This window comes from Electrophorus electricus, chromosome 17, assembly GCF_013358815.1.
Source record: "Electrophorus electricus isolate fEleEle1 chromosome 17, fEleEle1.pri, whole genome shotgun sequence".
Classification (NCBI taxonomy): Eukaryota; Metazoa; Chordata; class Actinopteri; order Gymnotiformes; family Gymnotidae; genus Electrophorus; species Electrophorus electricus.
Window position 1 is genome coordinate 3492826 of NC_049551.1, and position 11770 is coordinate 3504595.

At 40.5% G+C, this 11770-nt stretch overlaps 1 protein-coding gene and 1 long non-coding RNA gene across 2 annotated transcripts; both read left to right on the plus strand.

Moving 5' to 3' along the window:
- Positions 1 to 1497: 1497 nt before the first annotated feature.
- Positions 1498 to 3081, plus strand: ovca2 (OVCA2 serine hydrolase domain containing). Its single transcript, XM_027006495.2, has 2 exons — positions 1498 to 1872; positions 2374 to 3081. Exons 1-2 carry the CDS (start codon positions 1704 to 1706, stop codon positions 2892 to 2894), a joined length of 690 nt encoding a protein of 229 aa, XP_026862296.2. The 5' UTR covers positions 1498 to 1703; the 3' UTR covers positions 2895 to 3081.
- A 1397-nt stretch (positions 3082 to 4478) lies between these two features.
- On the plus strand, positions 4479 to 7027 carry LOC113575102. Its single transcript, XR_003410383.2, has 3 exons — positions 4479 to 5169; positions 5380 to 5410; positions 5564 to 7027. It is a non-coding gene; the product is annotated as an uncharacterized LOC113575102 (long non-coding RNA).
- The last annotated feature ends 4743 nt before the right edge of the window (positions 7028 to 11770 follow it).

Sequence of the window (11770 nt, forward strand, 5' to 3'; positions counted from 1 at the left end):
CCTTTTATTTTTCATCCAGTAGGCTCAAGCCCACACACCTTCACAGCTCAGTTGCTTTCCAGGGCAACTGCAAATTTTCAGTCTAGATACTAATTAGTAAGTTTGTCCTTCCACCTTTAGCCTCAATCTCTCTCAATTCTACAACTACTCTCCTTCCTCCTTTCCTCTTCTGTCCACCAAGCTGATATGTGGGGTAGGTCCTCTGAGACTGGCCAGTATTTGCAACCAGCTCTCCTTAACTCATCTGCATTCACTTTTTCTGGTTTATGAGAAGCAGACTGCCCTTCTACTGCTTTATTTCTCCCTCATTCCTTTAAACTTGCCATTTCTTGTTGTTCGGCCTACTTTGATACATTTTTTGAATGCAAGCCAACACATATTTAAAGACATCAATGACTCTGTAAGGCTCTTCATAAAGATAACATATTCCTGCTGCCTGATGCAACCTTCACATGTGTGACAAATATAACATGTGTATCAGGAAAACATTAGTGATTTTAAAGTGACAGGCCATTTTAGTATATAATGCAACTAACATTTAAAGGTATGGGATGCACCCTAGTGAATTAATAATGTAAGTGCAAGGGGTTTTTTGTTTTGATTGTTTTGGGTTTTTTTTGTTTTGTTTTGTTTTTTTGTTTGTTTTTTGATTGTTTTTTTTGTTGTGTGTGTGTTTTGTTTTGGTTTCTTTTTTTTGGGTGGTTAGGTTTCTTTAGCCACACAATAATAAAAAGTTCATTCTCACAAAAGCATAGTTTACAGAGTGAATTTTAAATAATTCTGCTAAATGACTGCTATTTTAGGTGTTTTTCTTTTAATTTGACAGTATAGCATAACATTGCACATTGCTATAGGCTCTAGAGCTATAGCCTGTATTATTACTTTGACTAAGACCACTAACAATTAGGTTGACTTATTTACAAGCTGAAAACATCTGACCAATAACTGTGATTTCATTTTATAGATTAAATTATGGATCTTTAAACCTAAAAGGCAATTACATTTTTCTTGTTAGCATTAGTAATGTATCGAGGATGATAACTGCTTGTTGCCTATATACGTAATTAATTAGATGGATAGCCAATTTAACACATGCTAAAATAAACTCCTTTCTGTCAACCAGTAGACATGTAGCTAAATGAACTAGGCCCCATTCCAAACAAAAAAAAAATCTACATGTAGTATACTGGCTCCCTCAGTCTAGGTTGCCAGTTTCCCTATCGGACTAACTCCCGCAACTCCAGCAAATCATGGTGGAAACAGCAGCATTTGACTAAGTGGGAAGCTACACTTGTGGCATTGCTATGTAAAACAACGCAGATAAATGTATTGGTAGAGACGTGACGTTCCTATAAAAAACAAAATATATGCCTACACTTAAAATCTAAATTAGAAAGTCTGATCTGTTAGGCTCTAGCTAGTAAGGCTCTCACAAAGGAACTTTGTAAGAGGAACCTTATCACTTATCAATGTTTTCTCACGGGTCCAGAAACCAAACGTACATATAGGAAACGCGAGCTATTTTACCTGTATTAGAAAATATCGGAAACGATTCCTTTTGGCTAAGATTTTTGGACTTTGTTTATTCGGTGAATTATTTGCACTTTATAGGCTATGTGCTGTGCGTCTTAGCTGAAACTTTATATTGAGTCGTAGTTCATATAACGATTATTAGGAGTCAACACAACAAAGCAGCGTCTTTGATGATCATGTCCAAAGACGCTGTACTACCGCTAAGAATCCTCTGTATTCACGGTTATCGGCAGAACAGCAGCTCTTTCCGAGAGAAAACTGGAGCTTTGCGAAAACTTCTCAAAAAACAAGTCGAATTTTTGTATATTAATGCTCCACATCAACTTCCCCCTATTAGCAGTAAGTAATTTTACTAACGTTTTGGCCGTGACCGCCTCTGTCCTGGCAGCATACTTGCTTTTCTTTACTCTCTAGCGAACTAATGATGAAGCAGAGTTAGAAATTTGTTAGCTTAATGAATTTCCCAATACAATGTTACACTCTTAACTCTTTCAAAGTCTTGTAAATGTAAAGCAATTACGCTACTAGCTATATATTTTATGTAAGTAGCAAGGCGGTTTAACCTAAGTTGTTGGCTAAAAGATATCAGTTTGAATCAGTTAGTTCATTTTAAATATACATTAAGCTTCCAAGACAAGCCTGTGCCTTCTATCAGATAAGCCATTCCCACACAACAGCTTTTGTGTATTAAATGAGCAGTCTTTTTTAACATAACTATCCAAATGTTGCTTTAATAAAACTTAAGGTCAATAAGCTTGGATATTTTGCAGCTTTCACACTTGTTTCCTGTTCTGGTAGTATTGTGCAGCACCTCACTCACTAATACAATGGTTCCACTAGACTCACAGGAGCAAGAGAAACCCGCCAGTGCAGGTGATGAAGATCAGAGGGGCTGGTGGTTTTCCAATGTCCAGGCACGCAGTTTTGACGCCAGGCAGGAGTGTGAGAGCAGCTTGGGCCTGGAGGAGAGTGTGGAGGCCGTCCGAGTGGCTCTGAAGGACCAGGGCCCCTTTGACGGCATTCTGGGCTTCAGTCAAGGCGCTGCTCTGGTGGCCATGCTGTGTGCTCTGCAGGAACGGAAACTGGAGCCTATATTTAACTTCCGCTTCGCTGTCCTTGTGGCAGGCTTCCTCAGTGCCTGCGCCCAGCACCAACACTTCTATGAGAACCTGAACATCACCTTGCCTTCTCTGCATGTATTCGGACAGGAAGACAAAGTAATTCCAGAGCAAATGAGCCGAGAACTGCTGCCCATGTTCCCCAGAGCACATGTCCTCTCCCACCCAGGTGGACATTTTATCCCTGCAGCCTCAGCACACAGACCGATCTACCAAGAGTTCCTACAAAGGTTCCAGCAGTAGGGAGACAATTAAGAAGAGGCCATTTACCTTATATTCACCATTTTTCTCGAATTTATATACAGTACAGTTGCAAATCTTCTATGATGCATTTAAAATGTTACATGACTACAAGTCTGGAACAGTGAATACTATATTGTACTACACTTCTCAGGGTACATATACTTGAATAAAGAAAGTTTTAATTGATCATATGTTTTATTTCTGTCTTTTTAAATAAATAATATGAACACGAACAGAATCCCTTCTGTCTGCATGGATTAGCACATGCAGTATTCATTAGGTGTTTATAAAGTGAAAAGTGCAATACTAATGTTGAACACTTGGGGTATTGGTGAGCCAAAAATAAGTTTTCTGGCAGAAACACTGAGTTTGCTAATGCACAAGCATGTGGGAACTTTGTGTTCTTTTGTAGTTTATGTGAGCTTGAGTTCCAGTGCTGCAGTCGTGACCGCTTCCAGATGTTTGAGGATTGTGCCCTTTTTTCTTTCTCCTTTTTCTGTAGCCAGTGTCCCCTCACCTTCTCTAATTTTCTATCTCTACCTCCCTTCATCCCCAAGCATTGTAACTCTGGTGGCCAGCTGTGAAACCGTTAGGAAGGGCCTTTATGTCTGGGTGGAATACAGGGCCCTGAGCACCACGCTTGGTTACATTATATCCTTGTTCATGTTTGCGGATCGTTGTGTGTTAGTTGGGATGGATTGTTTGCTTGGTTGTTCTGAGGCTGCCTTCCAGATGAGCGGTTTGAATGAAGCAAGGCCGGCTGCGTGATGTGGTCGGCGATTTATTTTTCGGCTGGAGGAAATGCTCCACCACAAACCCACATCCCTGCACTCAACCTCTTCCCTCCCGTTCTGTTTGTTCTTTGTGGAAACAGACTGTCATCAGTCCGCGTTATTGTCATACTAGTGCTTATCTTTGGATGTTTGTTGTTGTTTTTTTAAGGTAGCTATAGCTTCCTTGTTAAACAATAATTCCTGCTTTAATAATAATCTGGCCAGTCTCTGCACTGATCTGTTGGAGTCTTCGTTCTCTTTTTTGACCATCTGGTTCCTCGGAGTTGCCCTTCTCCATCCTTCCCAGAGCTCTCTCACTGTGTTTGCTTTTCTTACCTTTCCTCTCATCTGTGGCATGGCTGTCCTTCTCCACACAAACACATGGTTTTGATAAGAGTCAGAGAGCTAGTGGAGAGAGTAGAAGAGAAAAAGAAAGCCCCTCTTGCCAATAAGTTTTACAACAGGGTCGTGACTCCCTTTCTCAGGAATCTTTCCTATTGCACAACAGCATCTAGGCAGGGAGTGAGTGACTGGGAGAGAGAGGCTGATGGGAAGAGTTGGGTAAGTTTGGGGAACTGTCGCTCTGGAGGAGGGAGAGGGGAAAGTGCGTCACTGGGTCTGTTTTGATTCAAGGAGAGCTGAAACAGACGGCATAAAGGTGCTGTAGACTCATCTAGGATGGAGGCCTCTGGAGGTGGAGTTTCAAGACTTGAGGTGGAGTTTTAAGACGTGGTGGGAGGTATAACTTCCATCTGTCTGTATAAGAGTAGTGGAGACTTCAAAGTCTCATCTGGGTTTTTAGAACTATATTCTGGCATATTACATTTTTTTTCTTTTCTTTATTCTCACAGTTGGATTGTGTCTTGATCATCACCATTACTGATGACTGGAATTACTGAACTATTCAGATTTCATGTCTTTTTGAACGAGTCTGGTTTGTGCTGGTGTTTCGGTTTGTATTGTACCTTGAAGTGCTGCCTAAACATAAGGTATGAGCAGGTGATGTTTGCATCTCTTGAACTTTTTATTGCCAATATCTGAACACTTTTGCAGATCTTGTGTATGTTTTGTACTTTTTGTTCTTTTCCCGAAATGCAACTAGCCTAACACAACTAATGGTTTGTCAAGAGAGACAAAGAGAGAGTCGCGCCAGCTGTTTTAACTGAACTAAGCTGTTCACTTCAGACTCCTTATGCTGGATTCATAGAAAGAAGGCAGGGTGGGCCTCATCATCATCAGGAACGTGATGCTGACCCAGCGGAGCTCCCGAGAGGACGCATCTCAAACAGTGAGCCAATAACAGAGGCTGGAGAGGCAAGGGGACCACTCTAGATCCTGTGGCAAGCAGACGTTCTCTATTGGAACATCTCCATTGTCCTCTGACACACATGTTCGGTATTTACCAACAGAGGGAGAGGCGGAGGCGAGAGTCAGAGGATGGAATGGGTGGTGAGCTCTGTGAACCACAGTGAAAAAAAAACGTAGTGGAACATATGAATGAAGTAAGTAGAGAACTGGGAACTACATAAGGACACCAAGAGTAGAGATTAGAGTATGAGGGAGGCACAGGTTAATTAAATTATTATGGAATGCAATTTGATGCTAGATATGGAAAAGGGATTTGACTTAATCACTTTATGATGAAAGGCTATGTATCTGTTGCGCAATCATGTTCAATTGTGTTTATTTGTCTCCTGTGTATCTTTTCATAGACCAGATTTCCAGTAGGTTAGCTGGATTAAGGTAAGAAATCTGTTAGCCTATTTGTGAGGTTTTTGGTTATTTTTACTGTCTTAAAAATATATTGCTGTGGGTGCAGAAGGCAATGAAATACAACTTTGTTTATGAAAGAAATTTCTCTGAGTGTGGCTAGAGATGCCCATTATTCAATTCCAGGCCAAACACTCGCAGACGGACACACTCCTACTTGGTGGTTTTCCTGTTTATGTGGACTGGGCATACCGTTGCCAGAGCCAGGACTCGCACATCCTGTCTCCTCTCATTCTCTTCAGCAGGTTTCTTGACATCTGTTTGAAATGTTGACTCCCATACTTTCATCTCTCCTTTATAAATAACTCTCATTCTCTGTCTTTCACTGTTTGTGTGTGCATCCGACTCTTTGTATCCCTTGCTCACAATATTTAATAACTGAAACGTTTTTGAGGTGTGGTCGAAAAATTTCTTGTGGGTTGGCTGGCCTTACAGGTGTCTTTTTGAGAGTGCAGATTTGAGTCACTTGAAAGGAAAGTGGGTCTGCTCTCTGACTCAGTTAAATTCCATTCTGTTCCCAAACTCATGTCAGTATTCTTCATGCAAATGAGTTTCTCAGATAGAGGGCACTGTCAGTTGCTTACTTCTAACTATAACAGCTGGTCCTACTAATATTTGTTTGCTCCATCATATGCTCTCTACCCTAAACAGTAAGAGTTTATGTGCTGGCAGTGCAATATCAGCACATATTCTCTTACAGTGTAGGGAGGGGAGACTCCATCTCCCAGTGGCAGTACACATGCTAAAAAAGGCACTGTTTTAAATCTGGCTCTGTTTGTCTTTGGAAAGGAATGTGATAAATTCATGAGTCAGCAAAGGCTCATTTTAGGCAGATTTTTTTAACTTTATTATTTCTTTAACAGACATGTCAAATCCATGAAATGTTAAGTTGCCTGTAAAAGAACTTTCATTGGAAACTGGGCCTGGTCCCCAAATGTGTAGCAAAAAGTTGATATGGTTACAAGAATGAAACAAGGGTTAGGATAATCACAACACTGATGCTTTTGGTAGTTCTAACAATTTACTTTCACAAACCTCATTACATTGAAATCTGCAGATATATTCTTTCACCTCCAGAGGGCAGTATGTTACCACATAACACTGAGACACCTGCTGTATAACTTGTTTTCCCATGATCTGGGGCATGTCCTGGAAGATAGAGGGGGAAATTATAGGGTGTATCATCCAAAGCATTTTCTAAAGATTGATTTTTTAAAAAAATAAATAATAGAATGCTTTTTTTCTTGGTATTCCTCTCAAAGTTTTGTCATATTAATGACAACAATCACTTCATTTTCACTATCACACATTTTCTTTCATGAGATTTTTCTTTCTTTCTTCAGTGGCAGGTGTGTTATATGCTGAAATACACTTAACTGTGTTACCACTTTAATCAGGTTGTTACAGGAGTTATAGCCAGACAGACAGACTCATTAGCATTGTTTCAGTGTAACACAGAACTGTTATTGTCCTCACTGCAATGAATTCCTCCAACGGAGATGTTCCTGCTTCATCAGGTAGTATGTAAGATCTGCTGCATACTCAGTGATATGTTACACAGAAAAATAAAAAATGAAAAATTAATGGACAGTTTCAGGATTGGAGTCTTAATAACAATGTGGTGGACACACTATAGACAGATTAGCATTCTTGTTCTTGTAACGGATCTGCTAGCCCGAGTGCCGATGGGCGTGGAGCAGGACACACAGAATCCCTCCATACAATGAAACATTTAATGAAAGTCACAAACAACACTGGTGGCACTCATACACAATACTAACAAAAGGCATGACTTCCATAGTCAACACAACACATTACACAATAACACTTATCAATGACTACATACGTGTTTAACATATAACAGCAGACTATCAATAACCAACACCATACACACACTAGCGGAGATTTAAATAGACACGACATTAAACCCCGTGCAGCTGCACGGAATCACAAAGGGCATAGCCACAAACAAGGTGAACCCCCGTGCACGCGGCAGGCCGCACCACGGGACTCGTGGGGGGGAGCATCCTGTGACAGTTCTGCAGTGCTTGCTAAACATGGATCAATATATTAAATGCACATTTTTCAGTTTGATGTGGATAATTACTTTTTTAACTTGGCAGTGCTTTCTGTTCTATAGATTTCATTATCCGTACTATGTTTAAGCTGTTGTAAGAGAATTTAATTCTATTCATGTGAATAAAAGTGACAGATGAAAATGTCTTTTTCTTGATTTTTTTTATAAATTAAATACCTGTTAATATTTCCCATTATATCCAAAGAATTGGCTATACAATTTTCAATGAGTATTATATCCTAATCATATTTTTTTTTAAACTAAATTGTCCTAAATTATGTGGCCTATTGTCCTATCTATGAATAAAATACAAGTCAGATTCAGCTGGGAGGGAAGGTTAGGGGAGAAAAAAAGTGCGAATAAAAAACAAGGACTTTGGCCTACTTTGAAGCATCAGCTGATTCCGTTCAAAACAAGTTTTAGTAAACCTAATAAGTGCTGCTCCAGCAGTTATAAATTAAGTCAGATGAAAAATTAGCTCCTCATTTAAAACATGTCGTTCACCATGCTGTTATTACACCTGCCCCTTAGCGACCATGGCTGTAGACTGTTACCACGTGCCGTTGCTACAGTAACAATCTAAAGCCACGGTCACCACGGAGACAGCAGAGGCAGGGAGGAGAGAGAGTTGGCATGGTAACTGCACATAGTGCAGTCTGATTGGCTAGCTAGATGAAACGCCAAACTTCCATAGCTCAGGACTCCCCCAATACAGTCCCACTCATACAGTTCTGTTTTCTGTCACACTACAGCAATCTGATCTAGTGCATGCACATGCATGTGGGTGTCCACCATCACACTGTTCACCTGGCAGTCACTGATCTTTGTGCATTTTAAAGTACTTGATCACTTTTAACTTAAATTAGAATGATTCCTTACAGCATTACAATGAGGAGAAATCTGAGAACAAATACATAAACATTTGAACATAACTTTGATTTCTGAGCAGGAGAATTTGACTTGGCAATCTGATCATCCTGCGTCACACCTATAAACCAGTATGATTATATACAATTATCTTGCCTTTCACAGACTGATTTCAGAGTCTTAATTAGGTCAATCACACATTTCAGAAGCAGAGAGAGAGAGAGAGAGATGAGGACTGTAACCAGACTTCAGTAGCCATGACTGTAGACTGTTACTGTGCTGTTAGACTCCATAAGCAGTAAGCAGTCTAGAGCCAAGGTCATGATGTACTGGCTCACAAGGCATCGGCTCCCAGTACTGCCCTATTGGGACAGTCAAGACTGTGCTGAGTTCCTCGGCTACTAAGGAGTTCTAAGGGCAACAGTGAAAAGCATGATACGTTGTTTTCACCTGCAATCGGACATAAATATAGAGATCTCCATAGCGACTTAGATTATATTTCTGCTAGTTCTGTTATCTACTAAATAAAGACATACGAGGCAAGAAAAATACTGTTTAGTCCCCATAACTTATCAGAACTCTTAATTCCTGATATGTACTATTTTAAGATTCATGTAACTGTTATCAGGACATTGCTCACTGGGTTCAGTGCTTACAGGCAACGTGCTCGCGGAATAGCGATTCCCACGAGTCCGGTGTGGTTGACTCGATGACGTGGGGACTAGATATCCGCTTACGTAATTCAGAAGTAGAACGAGTCCAAAGTTTTCATCTCCTTGCATATATCGCCATGTTTTCTCTGTGCCTTATTGGAACGGCTACCACGGACAGCTCGCTTTGCACATCACAGCTTTGCTAAGTTTTAAGATGATTAGTTCGTGAGTGTAGGTTTGAGGAAGAAGAGCGCGCGACCGCCGCTGTCCGTGGTGCTGAAGAGGTGCTCGGTTTCATTTGGACAATTATTCTAAACGTATATAACAATACTACAGAAGGGGGAAAAAAAACATTATTGCTGAAAATTTAGTAGGATTGTAACATAACCCACGTAATGGGTGTGTCGAAGTTCCATAGGTTTTCAATGTAGCTGTCTTGATTTCAGGTTTACAGGCTGGTATACATCGAAAAGATGACTCACGAGGGGGCAGCATGCTCTTTCCGATCTCTGAACTGTGATCATGGTTTAAGGCTGTAAAATTGCGTTTGGTGCCATTCAAAAGTAAGTCACAGATTTAATAAAAATTTCATTACACTTGACTGAAAGACTAACGCCCACTCCCACTAAGAACACCCACACTCGATGAAAATTAACTAGAGGGGTATACCGCAGTCAGTGTGTGTAGTCGACACGCGCTGTCTCTTTAAAGGGTTACAGTGGGTGACTGCGAATCATCTGCAAAGTGCGCAAGAGTGACGCAGAACTGACTTCAATGCTTGAAGCACGTCACAGAATTTGTATAGAAAAAAAATGCCAAACGGAAACGGCAGGTGGGAAAGTCGCACGCTCAAGAGGAGATGGAAACGGAGGTGATCAGAATTTCTAATGTGTATCAGTATCAGTATTAGTAATCAAAGGACAGTGGCGGTAGGGCAAAGCAGGTAACGGCCGGAAAGAAATGAAATTATATCCACCGCAAATCTATCGGTATCGCGAATTGGCAGGAGTAGGCTACAGTTAAAAGCGGCGGGGTGGGGTGCTTCGTATAATAAAACGCTAGCATATAAACCAATAAAATGACAATTAATGAACATGACTACTCCTTTTATCCTTTTTAAAAAGATTAAGGGCACAACCACTCATCTCACAAATTTCCAATATCAAAAATGCTATAGGTAAGATCGTTAATATTGCATGCATCATATAACAAAGACATCAGTTTCTCCATCATGGTAAGCTACCAATCTGGCATTTGGGAACGAAGTCGTTACTATTCTGTGTAGTGTCACTGGCGAACGAAAAAAAAAACAAAACTGCTGTACGGACACACAGATGTAAATTGCACTGGACCCTAGTCACCTATTCACCGTCCTGTTTAAAGAGACTACATGCTGCCCACGTGCGAGAAAAGTGACTCACACTGCAGTAACTTTTAAGTCATCCGCAATATGCCGTAAAATCCATAAAAGACACGCATGAAAAAACAGCAGGGTTGAAATACATAGAAGTTTGCGTTTTTAAGTTCATGCTTTTTTTTGCTTGGAAACAGTAAAGACAATTCACAAAATCCTTTTTAGCACCTTTGGCAACATTTCTATTCTATCAAGGTAAAAATACACTTACCTCGGAACACCCCATTCCTGCCACAAACGTGTTCAGTTACTGGAGATGACAGTTCCTCTTGGATTTCTTCATTCCTCCGAGAGGGGACAGGCGCATTTATTATTGGGACACAAACTGTGCGTGGTGAAGTTAAGCACGACGGATGTCTCTTACCTAAATGTCTCCATATGGGCCACTGTCTACTGTTGTTATCCTCGTCTCCTTTTCCTCGTGGAAACTAGCAGCTCTCCGATCTAGCCATCTACAGTGCGCTTTTTATAGAGATCTCATAGTACTAGTAAGCTGGGGAGGGAGGAGTACTCATTCACTAAAAAGCATCACCTACACAACTACGTGTATGTACTACGTCATTGACGGAATGTTGTCAGCGGGACTTCTATTTATAAAGGCCAGACTTGTGTCTGGCATGGAATGGACTCCGCGTTCTCGTGTGCGGACGCACATCTGATTTTCTGATAGTAACAATAACCACTATAAGAATAAATAGATACTAAATATAATTTCTAACATTTTGTCATTTGGTACTTATCAGTTTTATTTTGTTGATTTACTTAAGTGTCATGATTTCCGTTTCAGGATTGACTTTGTTTTACATTAATTCGTCTCGAGCCATGATCAACAACCGCAAACAATTTCGCACAGGCAAAAAGAACGATCACGATACTGATGGGTGACATTAATGAACCAAACAGGTCTGATGACATATTTGCCTACTATTTGCCATTATAATATTTCTATAGCTTTGTCGTTACATAGAGTATAGACTACCTATTGACCGTTGATGTCCTGTTTAGAAAACTAAAGCAAAGGCTGTTTTATTATCAGTGCAATTTGTTATCGATGCAGTTAAAGGTTCTCGAAGCGTACTCGGTAACTTTACCTCACCCGTGATTAAGATCAACTTTTCAGTGTAAAGAATAGCAGTTCACACGATCAGATCACTCATCTGATCATTTCCCTGATTAATCAAGCAGGATAGTTCGCCTTAGTTATTTAGTGGTAAGCGTCACTGGTACGTTGACTAGGTAGATGTATTAAAGCAATCCGTTTCGGAGGGATGGGGTGGGGTGGGGGGACACGTAGGGGCACAGGGATGTAAACCGGTAGTTTA